The 14,427-nt window shown below is 47.0% G+C and overlaps 1 protein-coding gene across 1 annotated transcript; it reads left to right on the forward strand.

The window, feature by feature from the left end:
* The first annotated feature begins 10,838 nt into the window (after positions 1-10,838).
* LOC119312837 (expansin-A33-like) lies at positions 10,839-12,366 on the forward strand. Its single transcript, XM_037588603.1, has 2 exons — positions 10,839-11,069; positions 11,298-12,366. Exons 1-2 carry the CDS (start codon positions 10,931-10,933, stop codon positions 11,924-11,926), a joined length of 768 nt encoding a protein of 255 aa, XP_037444500.1. The 5' UTR covers positions 10,839-10,930; the 3' UTR covers positions 11,927-12,366.
* The last annotated feature ends 2,061 nt before the right edge of the window (positions 12,367-14,427 follow it).

The raw sequence follows: 14,427 nt of genomic DNA on the forward strand, positions 1-14,427 counted from the left end.
CCGCTGTCCTCATCGCCCCTGCCGCGCGCCGCCCCGAGCCCGTCGTCGCCCCTGCACCGCGCCGCCTCGACGCCGACGTGAGCGTTTTTTTATTTTTGTTAGATTTTTTAGATTCTTTTTGTAGTTCATAGATTTTTTTTGTTAGGTTAGATGTGTAGTAATTTAGATATGTAGTTCATAGATTTTTTTGTGAGATTACATGTGTAGTAATTAATTTGTTCATATTATGTTAGATATTTTTGTTAGATTAATTAGATTTTTTTTGTTAGACTAGATATGTGTAGTAATTAATTTGTTCATATTATGTTAGATTTTTTTTTCTGTTAATAGATTTTTTTGGTGATATTATTATTGAATATGCATGTTTGGTGATATTATTGTTAATAGATTTTTTTTGGTGATATTTAGATTGTGTAATTAATTTTGTTCATAGAATTTTAATGATTTTTTTGTTCATAGTATTTAGAAAAAGGAAAAAAATAGCTAGTTGAACTAGCTAGTTGATTTAATAAACTAATTTATTTTACTATATATAGAAGTAGTTTGTTTTTAGTAAGTACTACTTATTTATTTATAGTAAGTGCTTAGTAGTTGAACTACATAGTTGATTTAATTAATAAAACTACTTTTATTTAACTATATATAGAAGTAGTTCCCGCGTCGACGTCGGCGATGCCTATCCTGCATCCTCGTCGTCGTCGACTCGGCGGTGGAGGCCTGCTTGATCAGGGCCATGTTCGGGACTGGGCTCCGCCGGGTTGGTATTGGGAGGTGCTACCTTCCGGGGGACGTAGGTTGGTGAGGAGGCAGCCCGTTGTTGACCCGATCCTTGTTTGGTGGCGGTCGCGTGGGCCAGTGACGGTGGTGAGGCATCCGGACACCGCGGAGGTGGTACGTCACCGTGTCAGCGAGGAGGACGAGCACGTCCGTCGCTACATGGTTGCATTGGAGGGGAGGTTCGACAATACCTGACAGGTTCTTCAGGGATCTCACTGGAGCTATGATCCTGTGATGGTTCCTTATCTTTGGGTGTCCACCGCCTGCGTCGATACCCGTCGGGAGCTACAGTTCTAGTTGTATTAGTGATAATATTCGACGATGTACGGACACCAAGAGATGATGTACTTTTGCTTATAATTATTGAATGCATGCTAATTTGAATACTATACTTTATTTTATGATTTGGTTTTGCTTATTTTATGATTTGGTTTTGCTTATTGAATGCTCATATTGGATAATTTCTTCTTCATTCCCGTGTGCTAGACAATTTGATATAATTAATAATGCATTCGGGAATGAAAGGAGGAGCTACGTACATCGATCATCAATACTCAACCCGTGATTAATAATAATGATCTAGTTTAATATTTGAATTATGAACGTATAGGCCGGAAATGTCGTACTCATCGGACGATGAAAACCGCCCGGGGGAGTGCGACTGGTGCCACGACGACCGAGGAATCTGCGACAGGTTCATTGTGCTGGACGAAGATCGGCGCTTCAGCATTAAGCTCGAGGAGACCTTCGATGTTCATACGGTACGCAACCGACGATAATAGTTTTTTTCGTAATTACTCATGACTTCAACTATTTTAATCATGACAATATTTCTCATCTTTTCGACTAGCTTATCCCATGCTTTGCAAGACGCTATGTCTTGGAGAGGATGGGTTTTGAAGACCATGAAAGTTTCGAAACCAAAAAAATTATCCTAAGTACCCATCATGGTGTGGATTTTCAAGTAAAGCTGTACAATGCTCAGAGTGTAACCCATTTTGGTTGCAAAAATTGGGAAGCACTTTGCGAGATGTATGGTTTTGATGAGGGTATGCTTGTTACCATGGATCTTGGTGATCCTACAATCGAGCAAGAGAGACCTACGATTTTCGTCCTTGTGGATACATCTCCAATTCTTCCCCCATGTGAGCTTAACATAGTTATTAAGTAATTTATATTGTTTATTTGAAAATAGTTGACAACTTATTCTCCATTGACAGCTTATTTTCATTCTTCAAAGAATGTGCGGAAGATGGTAGACAGAACCTACTACACCGAAGGCTCCGAACTAACTTATCAGGAGAAAAATCATCTGGTCGGATTTTGTACTGATCTTGAGAATTACAATGTCTACAATCGAACTCCTCAACATTATGGTCAATACGTGCCACTAGTGCACGTGTTGAACTACGGTAACTACCATGGAGATACCCTGGTATGATTTTTTACTATTACAACATTCGTGCATCTTTTTGCACACTTCTAAAACTAGTACATCATATCATTGCTAACTACGAAGTTATTACTATGTTTTTCAACAGATAATCCCAAATGATTGTGTGCCTCATCTGATGTATACACGGGGTAGCCTTCATGTTTTGAACATACCACCAGGTCGTCCTACGAATCTCAACTGTCCATACCGGGTTTCTAAAAGAAGTGGAGACATGATAATCAAAGAATGGAAAAAATGTATGGACAGTCGTAAGGAGCTTCTTGGAAGCAACATTCAGCGAAGGGCAAAAAATGGAGACAAGATGATCGCCATTCTTCATAATGGAGAGTCAGGGTCTATATTGTTTTATGCTATTTTACCTTAAGGGTGTTTAGGTCCTACCTGATACTGATGATCATGTGCTAAGAACAATTATGTAGGGTTGGGTTCGATGACTATGAGGATGATGATCGTATGACTTATTATTAATAATGAGTAGAAGTTGTATATGATGATGCATGATTAGTAGGACTTGTTATTATATATATATGATGATGTATGATGCAAGCATGCATGAGCATTTTATATCTGCGGGTGCAATGAACATAGCAGCAGCGTTGATAAACCAAGGACGAAGATATAAGAGAGGACACTTCTCTCTATTAGCTAGCTATAATAACAACCTAAAAATAACCCCTAAAGCAGCCACTTTTTTTAAAAAAATACTTTTGGTCCCGGTTGGAGCCACCAACCGGGACCAAAGGCCCCCTGACTGGGGTGGGCGCACAGGGCCACGTGGAGGCACATTGGTCCCGGTTCTGGTTTGGACCGGGACTAATGGGTGGAGGTATTAGTAACGACCCATTAGTCCCGGTTCATGAACCGGGACTAAAGGCCCTTACGAACCGGGACTAATGGGTGGTTTTCTACTAGTGACCCCACCTGGACATGCAGCTTGTCCTCGAGCTGCAGCCTAACCAACTTATAACCATGACTTGACGCAACACAAACCTAACACCTAAAAACAAGCCTTTTACATCTCGGCTTGTGTTATTACTCTCAAACTGAAATAGACAGGGACGCTTTATGTTGGACGTGCACGTGTACAGCCACCTGGATCCCATGGACACCACCTGGACAAAAAAAGTGCATGTGTATGGCTGTTGGTCTACACTGCACAGGGAAGAGTGGAGGGCTTGCGATGGAGGATGTCGAGGAGGGGTGCGCCCCCCCAACCGCTGATGTTGCATACTTTGAGGTCACTGCCCACGGGGAAAACAGCATGCCCGCCGCCCGTGGGGGAAACCGCATGCCCAAGATCCCCGACGCAGCGGACGAGATCGAGGTCCTTTGCCCAACGAAGGGCAACTTGGAGGAGCGGCAGCTGCGGACCACGCATCTCCCGCACACACCGACGCTCTAGGAGGCCGCGCGCAGCAGCCTGTAGCCTCGCCGCCGCCGACACGTGGTGGGTAGTGATCCAAGACGAAAGCGGTGACGGCAACGGTGGGGACTTGATCTGCTGGATGTGGACGCCCTGGGATGGCGGCGGCGCTGATGGGAACGAGGTCGTCGCACTCCCGTCGTAGGGCATCCCATACTGGGCGGCGGAGCTGACCGGCGGTGGCTGCTGCAGCTGCAGTGGCTGCTGCAGTGTCGCGCCGGGCAGCGGCAGCAGCTGCTGCGGCGGAGCGTCGGTCGTGGCAGAGGCCGCCAGGAGCGGTGGCTGCCACTGCAGCTAGGGCTGGGCGGTGGTGGCGATGGATGGCAGCTGCAGTGGCCCGGCGAGCGTGGCGAAGGCCGCCTGGTGCGGCGGCAGCCACGGCAGCCACGGCGGCGCGGGGGCGGCGATGGGCGGCGCAGCTGGGTGCGGCCCGTAGGACTCGGTCAAGAACAGGTGGATCTCATGGACCGTCTGGGTTAGGTCCTGCAGCACCCCGGACACCTCCTCCCAGGTGAGGACGGCGGGGGCGGGCGCGATGGAGGATCCCGGCGCGGGCAGGAGCGGGGCGACGGTTGTGGTGGTCGCCGGAGGCGACATGGTGACCGACAATGGAAGAGATGGGCTTGGTGGCGGTGAAGACATGATCGAACCGAAGCTAGGTGATACCAAATTGTTATGGCGTTGCTAGAAGGAGGGGGCGAGAGGGTCGGCCGGGGGCCTTTTGCCCACGGCCGGGCAAGAGGGAAGGGATTTCCTTCTTAATTCTTGCTTGATTAGATTGATACATCTCCTCTCTTTATATAGAGAGGTTTACTTGACTCCCAAGCAAGGCTTACTTGACCCCTAAGAAAGCGACTCTTATCTCTAATTAACCCTAAGACTAACGGGCTATACCACCAGCCCAGACCCATTACGAACTCTAACAGTGGTGGTTTTATGCAATTCACTCGTCTAAGCCTATTGAATCGGCACCATATGAGATATGGAATAGAAAGAAACCCAACTTTTTTTTCTTAAACTTTCGGGATGCAATGTTTATGTAAAACATTTAAAACCAAATGTGCCTGATACCAAAATCAGACAAACGCTACTTTGCAGGTTATCCTAAGGATACTGTTTAGTATCTCTACTCCTAATGTCTCAGTTGGTAGGTCGCGTTCCGGGTTTTATTTTCGTCCCACCTCACCCGGTCTTTTTTGGTACTTCTTTGGTACTTCCTCCCACCTCCCACCCGTTTTATTTTGCTGGTTTTTTTTCGCCCCTCCCCCACCCCACCGGTTTAGTTTCGCGTCACCCTCTCACACAACGAAAAAAATCTTAACGGATCATAACTTTCCATGCTGGTGCAAGTTAATTTTAGTAATGTCTTTATGTGAAAGAATCAATCACGATCAATCTCTAAATATCAAATCTAAATTAATTAACCTTACCTTAAATTGCTCAATCACATTAATTAGGAAACAAAATAACTGATTTTAAGAAAATATCTACTCTTAATGGAGGGTATTACATACCAAACATAGGTACGTCATTAGCTCGCTTCCTTCCCTTCTCTTACCTTCGTCCCTCAGTCCCATGCTCGTGGCCATCGACAGGCGATGGCGGCGAGGACAGCACGTGGCAGCCCCTGAAGCACGAACACGACTGCACCTCGGGTCTGCCGTCTCCCAAGATATGGGTGAGTTCTCGTGATGCCCACCCTAAACCCTCACGTCCTACAAATTCCTCAACCTCTACCATCTCGATCTCGTCCATGCTCTGATCCAAATGACGATGCAGCTCTGGCCGATTGACTCAGCACCCACTCCTGGAGGAACGACACGCCATGCCGATCGAACCCGGTAGAGATCACTCACCAAGATTGCTATTCGGAAGTTTTTTATCAAAAAGTGAAGAGTGGGACGGGATCTGCACTTTTATTAATATCTCTACTCCTAATGTCTCAGTTGGTAGGTCGCGTTCCGAGTTTTATTTTCGTCCCACCTCACCCGGTCTTTTTTGGTACTTCTTTGGTACTTGCTCCCACCTCCCGCTCAGCCGAGATGGTTTATTTTCGTACTCCCTCCCACCTCCCAGGTAGTTCCCTCCACACAACAAAAATCGAACCAACCAATCTCTACTCCTAATGGAGCAGTTGGTAGTCTTCGCCGGTCAATTTTCGTCCCACCACTTTCGTCCGGTTTTTTTCGTAGGTTAACTGTCGTAGATTTTTTTCGTCGCCTCCCCCACTTCATCGGTTTATTTTCACTTCACCCTCTCACACAACGAAAAAAACTGAACGGATCAGAACTTTCCATACTGACGCAAATTATTTAGTAATGTCTTTATGCAAAAGAATCAATCACAATCAATCTCTAAAGATCAAATCTAAATTAATTAATCTTCATAACGTTTGTTTCCTTTCGAATCACGTCCATAACTTTCCTTCCTTGTTTGGGCAGAAACTGTTTGGTAGCAGAGATTAGGAAGCTTTCTATGAGTGTAGTAATAGGAAGTATTCTTTTTCTTGATGATTCGTTTCCATGCATGATGATAGTAAATTATGCCAACATTCACTACTATTTATCAATGTCATCAATCGTATCCATTTCTACCAGTTTTAAGGGAATCTGCTCGCTATGTCTTTGTTAAGGGGATCCGCTCGCTAAGTCGTCGTCGCATGTTATTTTCACAAACAATCTCTACTCCTAATGGAGCAGTTGGTAGCCTCGTACGGTTTATTTTTGTCCTCCTCCCACCTCCCCTGGTTTTTTTATCCTCTCTCCCACCTCCCAATTTTGTTGGTTTTTTTTGTCGGTTTTTACTCGCCCCCTCCCACCTCCCAATTTCGTCCGGTTTTTATTCGTCCCACCTCCCACCACCCCCTCGTACTGGTTCTTTTTCTCTCCACTCTTTCCTTGCAAACCAATAATTTCCTAACATACAAAAGATCACGAATCTATCTTTCCTTACCCGAACCAATCGCGCCCTACATCAGTGCATTTCTTTATTAAGAAAACTAACACGTAAATCTTAACGCATTGTAAACAAATCCCGTTATGGACCTAATTAATTTATTATGGAATCTATACGTGGTCGCATTGGTTCTTTTTCTCTCCACTCTTTCCTTGCAAACCACTAATTTCCTAACATACAAAAGATCACGAATCTATCTTTCCTTATCCGAATCAATCGATCCCTACATCAGTGCATTTCTTTATTAAGAAAACTAACACGTAAATCTTAACGCATTGTAAAGAAATCCCGTTATGGACCTAATTAATTTATTATGGAATCTGTACGTGGTCGCATCTCTCTCCTCGTGAAAAAATCGCATCCATCTCCCGTTAAAAAGGAAAAGAGAACATGAACGATCAATCCCACACCCTGCATCTCAGTAGCAAAAAATCGCCCCCGCCTCTGCTACTGCGCCTCGCCGTGTGCCCGGCTCGACCCATGCCTCGCCTGCATGGCTGGACGCCTCCGTCTCCACCGCCACGTACAAGAAAACGGTGGGCAGAACCATCCATTCAAATCGCACACCCCCACCCTCCTCCGCAATCCCTAGCCCCGCATCACCCTATCGCTTTCTCGCCTCTCTTTCCCCTCGATGTAGATGGTGCCGAGCGGCGGCCTCGAGCACCGGCAGTGCCGCCCTCTCTATCTTCGCTGCGTCGAGAGATGTGCCGAGGCTATCGTCGGTTCGCCGCCCATGATTGGGCCGCCTCCGGTTGTCGCGCACCACCGGCTCCACCTAACGTGCCCGACCCTCTCCGCTTTCGACCTTCCGGTGACCACATCCCTCCGCGCCTCCATCCATCATCCACAAGGCCACTCCCTGCACCCACCCTCCTAAATTCTCCATACCGGCGGACAATCACCGAAGATCCAAGTTGGCCCGATATCAATTTTCTTACATGCTTTCTTTATCAGTTGGTGATGGGAATGGGTTCCAATTTCTCTCTCTGACTGTGGATTCGCAGGCAAGAAGCGCTTCTACATGCATCCTCCTGTCGGTCTCTAAAGTACCAAGGTAGATGGTTGATGTTGCGTTTGTCTAGGATGATATATGTTGGCTCTGTTCCGGTTCATCCGAGCAGTTTGGTGACTAATTTACTGATAATTTAATTATATTAATTAAATGAGTCGGGTGTATCGTCGTGCATTTATCTTGCCAGTAATGTTCTGTGATGCGCTGATGCACTTTGGGAATTGGTTATCTTGTCTTCAGTGCAGAACATTTGTTTATTAATGCATGAGAAGAATCCTTGTTACTACCTTGAACCTGTTTTATAATCCATATTGTTATGCACTAGCGCGTGTGCGTGTGAAATAGATGGATTATGGTCCCGTACCCAATAAGATGGATATGTGTGTGTGTTAGAGAGAGAGAGAGAGGGAGAGGGGGGAGAGAGAGTGAGAAGGAGGGAGGGAGAGAGTGTGTGTGAGAATTTGATGGTAAAAAGGTCGTCAATGTCACTTGATATGTATGAGAATATTAAATGTAATATTAACATAATTGATATTGAACTCTTAAAGTTAATGTGGCCCCGTTGCAACGCACGGGTGTTCTTCTAGTTACTTCTAACACCAAACCGAAGGCAAGGTGTTTGTCGCAACGAACAGAGTATTTCTCTCAAAATAATTTCTCACGAAACAGATGAGTGGGAGAACAACTTAACGATGTTGGTGAGTCTTTAGCATCCGACCAAATGACCGAGGTGCCAGAAGTTGTTCCGTAAGCCACTCCTACGACTGGGCCAGAAGCATCTACATGTGATGAAGATACTTCACACTTTGGTCAAGTGTATAGTTGAAGCCACGCAGGACAGGAAGAATGCATGCTTTACCATGGGTATGTGGATGGATTTTTCATGGTAGATCAAGATGAATATGTGGAAATGTCTCTTTTTTTTGCGGGGTACTTTGGAAATGTCTTGATGCCATGAAATCCAAGATAACATCCATGTATGAGAATCAAGTTTGAAACTTGGTAGTCCATCTGAAGGGTACTAGACCTATCGAATGTAACTGGATGTATAAGAAAAAGACAGACGCTAATGTAAATGTTTACATCTACAAATCTAAACTTGTCGCAAAAGGTTTTTGACAAGTTCAAGGTTTTTTAAAGTTTGTTTGGATTTTACTTACAGGTGAGAGATCCCATCTCAACTTGTTCAGTTGTTGCTTCGCCTTGTCAGCTCTGAGCTTCCGGCGACCACAGTGCTGTCCCCTGATCTGGAGAAGGGCTTCCAGCGACGAGCTGGAGCCTGGAGGCAGAGGTTGGGGATCCACATCACATTTTCCGTTGATCAATCAAATCTTCAGTCCGAATGGCGGTAAAGTTCTTTCCTCATTACCTTGATGCCAAAAGGGCGTGGCAGTGTTTCGTCTAGACGGAGTATGTGGTGCAACTGCAAAGGTCATCGGACCAAGTGGTCCATTGCCATTCGCCGGCGTCGGCGATGATTGGATTTACCGTGGAGCATCTTGGACCTGATTACGTTTTTCTTTTTCTGTTTGGGGTCCATTTCATAAGATCCAGGGATGTATTTCTAATTTTTAGTCTCTTTGGGGTCCTGTTTATAAGATGTACGGCCCACCGTTTTGACAAAATGCAATACCCAGTCCTTCTGGCCTCTTCTCCTGTTCAAAAAAAAGTGAGATGGTAAACCCCGTAGTCATAGCAAGAAAAGAAATGGAAAACATCTTGGACCTGATTATATTTTTGCTTGTCTGTTCGGGGCCATTTGATAAGATCCAGGGATGTCTTTGTAATTTTCAGTTTCTTTGGGGTCCTGTTTATAAGATTTACGGCCCACTGTATTGACAAAATGCAATGCCCAGTCCTTCTGGCCTCTTCTCCTGTTCAAAAAAAAAAAGAAAAGTGAGATGGTAAACCCCGTAGTCATAGCAAGAAAAGAAATGGAAAACAGAAACCATGTGGCCATCGCTGATGCAGATCGAGAAGCCATCCCAATGCAGTATTCATACGGAATCTTAACTACCGTACTTACCACTCTGGATCTCACCGCTAGCTTATCACTCTCTGTCGGTCGAAAGATCGCCAATTTTAAACCCTAGTCATTTTGTCAGCTTCAGAGTCGCAGTTAATCTGGGCGCCAATAGGCCATGTTATCACCATCTAGATCCCCTTGCTTCACGGGCTCTACATGTTGTTGCCAGATAAACTAATCGCAACGACGCAGCACAAATGCAAAGTCCTCACTCCTCAGTAATCAATTGGTAGATGGATCCAGTACCTACTAGTCTACTGCTAATACATGATTGACCTGCAGGAGGGTTAGACTTAGTGTACATACAAGTCCCAATCTAATTGAAATTTAGTGCGTAGCATACCTAGTGGGAATGTACCCATTGTAGGCTAAGCTAGCCTCCTGTTAGTTTAGCCAAGTTAAACCACATATCAAAACATGGCACTACCCTGACAACAATGGAATGCACATAGGCTCATGTGCGGAGCTCTTGCCTTGTGTGATGTTAATGTGAATAGCATCTTGGGATGTCAAGCGGTGGTGCAAAAACATGTTAATTTTGAGATGTGAAAATTTTGCGTCGGTGAGATATAAGTGATACGTCGTTCAGATGTGCAAAAACATGTTAATTTTGATATGTGCATGAAAAAAATTCTAGTGGCATAATTAAAGCTTCAGCACACAATTGTCTAACCTTTGGCGGTGATACGCCAGTGGTGGCGGTGCCAATTTCGACGAAAGTCGGTGGACAAATCCAGGTTGAGATCCATCCGGAAGGAGATTTAGAGCTGGAGCTGATTTTCATTAAATTAGGACATTCAAGCATCTCATTATCCTCCTATAGCTGCAATAGAATTGCACGTATTGTACTTTTCTGAAATTTGGTCAGACTCTTTGTTTCCTCCATCTTGTTCTGGTTGAATTTTTCAGCGCAAATGATTCTCTCACATGCACGGTGGTGTGGATCTCAGTTAGGGCACATGCGCACTGACAGTGCAGGAATTTGTCGACGCCTAGTTAAACTTCTTGGAGCTTCAAGAACATGGTGAACACAGGAGTATATATCTTACTAGTTTGAAAAACTTGATGTGCCAAAAGTCAAATAAGGAAGGATGGAGGGCGGCTAAGTTAACCCGAGTACCCAACTACAACTGTAACAGTTGGAGGATATGCATGCTCATCATCATACTATAAAGCCCAGGGTGCAGTAGATACACAGTACACAGAGCACAGCATATTCCTAGAAGACTTGCTCGGCCCAAGTACTACAGCGCTGTGTCTGTCATCTTCAGCAATCCAATGGGGAAGCAGACAGCAGTAGCACTAGTGCTTCTCGGTGTGCTCTGTGGAATAGCTTCTCATGGGGTCGACGCCCAGTATTACTGGACGACCGCCACGGCGACGTTCTACGGCGGCGGCGACGGCTCCGGCACTATGGGTAAGTCAGTTTCCCTTCCGCTTCTTTACTAATTTCCTGTATCATTCCCCGGTGGAGAGTGCATATATAACGTCTAAATCTCTAGTTGTGGAGGGTGTTTACAGGGTAGAGTAGATTTCTAGTACTACGTTCATTTGGTGTGATATACTCTACTCATCCAAATTAAGGAGAAGTGATGTTGATCTGATGATGTTTGTATCATATCATATGTATGCTCCATGTATGCAGGAGGCGCGTGTGGGTACGGCAACCTGTACAACTCCGGGTACGGGATCAACAACGCGGCGCTGAGCACGGCGCTCTTCAACGACGGCGCCATGTGCGGCGCGTGCTACACCATCTACTGCGACACCGGCCGGAGCAGGATGTGCAAGCCGGGCACCCAGATCACCGTCTCCGCCACCAACTTCTGCCCGCCCAACTGGGCGCTCCCCAGCGACAACGGCGGCTGGTGCAACCCGCCGCGCGTGCACTTCGACATGTCGCAGCCCGCCTGGACCAGCATCGCCATCTACCAGGCTGGCATCGTCCCCGTCGTGTACAGGAGGGTCTCCTGCCAGAAGCGCGACGGCATCCGCTTCGGCATCTCCGGGAGGGACTACTTCGAGCTGGTGGTGGTCACCAACGTCGGCGGCAGCGGGGTCGTGTCCCAGATGTGGATCAAGGGCTCCAACACCAACTGGCTCGCCATGAGCCGCAACTGGGGAGCCAACTGGCAGAGCAACGCCTACCTCAACGGCCAGAGGCTCTCCTTCAGGGTCAGGCTCGACGACGGCCGCGAGGCCACCGCCACCGACGTCGCCCCCTCCAACTGGTGGTTCGGGGCCACCTACACTTCCTGGATCAACTTCTACTAGCTAGCGGGAATGCGGGATCATCGACGGCACTGCTGCTTAATCTATCATCTTTAGTATATACTTAAGTATTAAAATTCATAAGGGGCGCCCTCTGTTGCGATTCGCTATATATACTTGTGTTTTAGATGGGCTTGCGTATTAGCATCAGGAACCATGCAAGCACGCAACCAAGAATTGGTGTAACACACTCTTTCGTGCACCTACGCACTGAAGCTTCAGAAACCAGGCAAGCACACAATGCGCAACTAAGAATTATTGTAAAAGGAAAATTGTACGAAATGAAGACGGCATAGCTAGTGGGGGCGGATTAGCAGCACGCAGGGGCGGGGGCACGCAATCCATTTTTCTTTTGGCTTTCTATATATTTTCAATGAATTATATCTTTCTGAACCAAAAGTTCAAATTAAGTTTCGTTTGCATATATTCATGGTTCTTGTGAGGACGTTTCTCAAACGTGATCCATCTTGAATACATTTTGACGAGTTTCTAGAACTTCCTTAAGTTTCAACTGCTGAAACTTGGTATGAGCGAACAAAATCGTAAGTTTCATAAACAAGACCCGTGCCCTAGTGCGGGGTCCAACGACTTTGCGAATCACGAGGCAATCGGATGCCCGGCAAGGCTAGACAAGCACGTGCTCCTTCACCTGCATGCCCCTGCGAGTTTCCGAGCATACTTCCAACTACAGCCATTTCACTAGATTATCTCAAACCGAGCTAAACTAGTCACTTGAGAAAGCAATTCAAAGCAACCCTAGCGCAGCCCCACCTCCCTCGAAGAATACGCTACCATTGGACATGACGCGGTGGCGGCCGCTCCTACCCTAGAAGGTGGTAGGGGGAGCTCGAGGTGAACACGAACGCCATGGCGGTCGACATCGACGAGCGTGCGACTTGATTTTCGAGGAAGGGGTGAAGTGGTTTCCTCATCTACACAAGATACAACGGGGCTTTTTGCACACAATAAGGTCCCAACGAGCCACCATCATGTGGGCAGATGCATGGGTGCTAGATCTGGTCGGACCAGACCTATGCAGGTCGGGGGTGAGTGCGGTGACGGACTTCTCGGCTATGTGCGTCGTCTTACGCGTGTTAGCCTGCTCACGTCACTTTGCTTCAAATCCCTCTTATCCAATTTTTAATTCCCGCCATGTTGTTGTGAGCCCCCATTCGGCGGCTCGTGCTCCTTGCCACCTCCAAGTGTAGGTGGGACTTCCCTTCTCACCGGACGACCGTTCGGAAAACCGCCAATAACCTCAGTAGGGTGGCAAATGTGGACAGACGTACTAGAAGGAAGTTCGCACAAGGAGGTTACCCAGACTCAGGCGCTCATGTGAGGTAACACCCTGCATCCTTCTTTGGATTTGGATTAATGGTCGAGCACCTACTGCGAGGGAGTTACAGTGGAGACAATGCATATAGCTACCGAGAGTATGTCTACCTTGTAGATGCCTATGACTACCCCTAGCCCCACCTTACATAAGTGACAGGGCTAGGGTTTACATGGGGTCCCAGTTGATATCACATTGTCGCCATCTTGGTTTGCATGCCAAGATAATATCTTGGTCTTTTGTCTTGGTCTTCGTGCTTCCCCTCATGCCGGACCTTTACTGGGCCACCCGGGCCCTAAGGAAGGCAGGCCACTCCTGGTGTATTACATCGTCAGTAGCCCCCAAGCGTGTTTGGAGTTGGATTCTTCTTATCTTTAAGAGTAAGAACCAAGATGGGATCCTCCTGGTTGTGGCCTTCCTTCATGAGCCTGACTGCATGGGTTTCCGGGCTTGCCAAACGTGTGGTTTTCCTGGGTCCGGCTTCAAGAATCTTCAGGTGTGTGCCACGGAGCTCTTGTGGCTTCTCCCGTGATGAGATCGCTCTGAGGTCCACCATCCGGCGCCGTTTCCGGGCTTGGGGACCCATAGATGTGTGTTGTCGTGGTTTCCGACCACTCCTTAATTTGGGATAGATGTTTGTCAAAGAGCCAAGATGAAAAGGTCGCGCTCATCCGAGATTTCCAAAGGATCCCGTCTCACCAGGCCGTGGCCCAGTCTAAGACACAACGAGAGTCTATCCCTCGTCTCTTACGCTAGAGCTCCATGTGTCATCCTATTTCTGGGCAATCCCTGGGGGAGTATGTCGTAGCTTCACGTTCCACGTGTGTCTTTATAAACCAAGGAGAAGGAAATTGTAGGCTATGTGCCTTCTTCTTTCCCGTGATTTCTCCATTACCAACGTTGGGGAAGCTCAAATCTAGAGGCGTAGGCGGTGGTGATGGCGACCAGGAACAACGCGGTTGTCGGCCACAGGGGCCGTAAGGATACCACTGCGAAGAGTGGAGCAAGATCCCACCCCCTGTTAGGACAGTAGCCTCACCCAGAGGCGTGGGGATTATTTGGCCGATCTCTATGACCACCTTCGACCATTTGCAGGATCAGGTGGCGCAGGGTTCCTACCTGGCTCAAGCACCCTCCTGTGGCTCTACTCCAACTTGATGGAAGATCCTTT

Source organism: Triticum dicoccoides, chromosome 5B, assembly GCF_002162155.2.
Source record: "Triticum dicoccoides isolate Atlit2015 ecotype Zavitan chromosome 5B, WEW_v2.0, whole genome shotgun sequence".
Classification (NCBI taxonomy): domain Eukaryota; kingdom Viridiplantae; phylum Streptophyta; class Magnoliopsida; order Poales; family Poaceae; genus Triticum; species Triticum dicoccoides.

What these genes read in the sequence shown, in the direction of transcription:
- LOC119312837 (XM_037588603.1), top strand. Translation starts at nt 10,931, where the DNA reads ATGGGGAAGCAGACAGCAGTAGCACTAGTGCTTCTCGGTGTGCTCTGT. An exon ending in CGACGGCTCCGGCACTATGG is followed by an intron (nt 11,070 to 11,297) that starts GTAAGTCAGTTT and finishes CCATGTATGCAG; the next exon opens with GAGGCGCGTGTGGGTACGGC.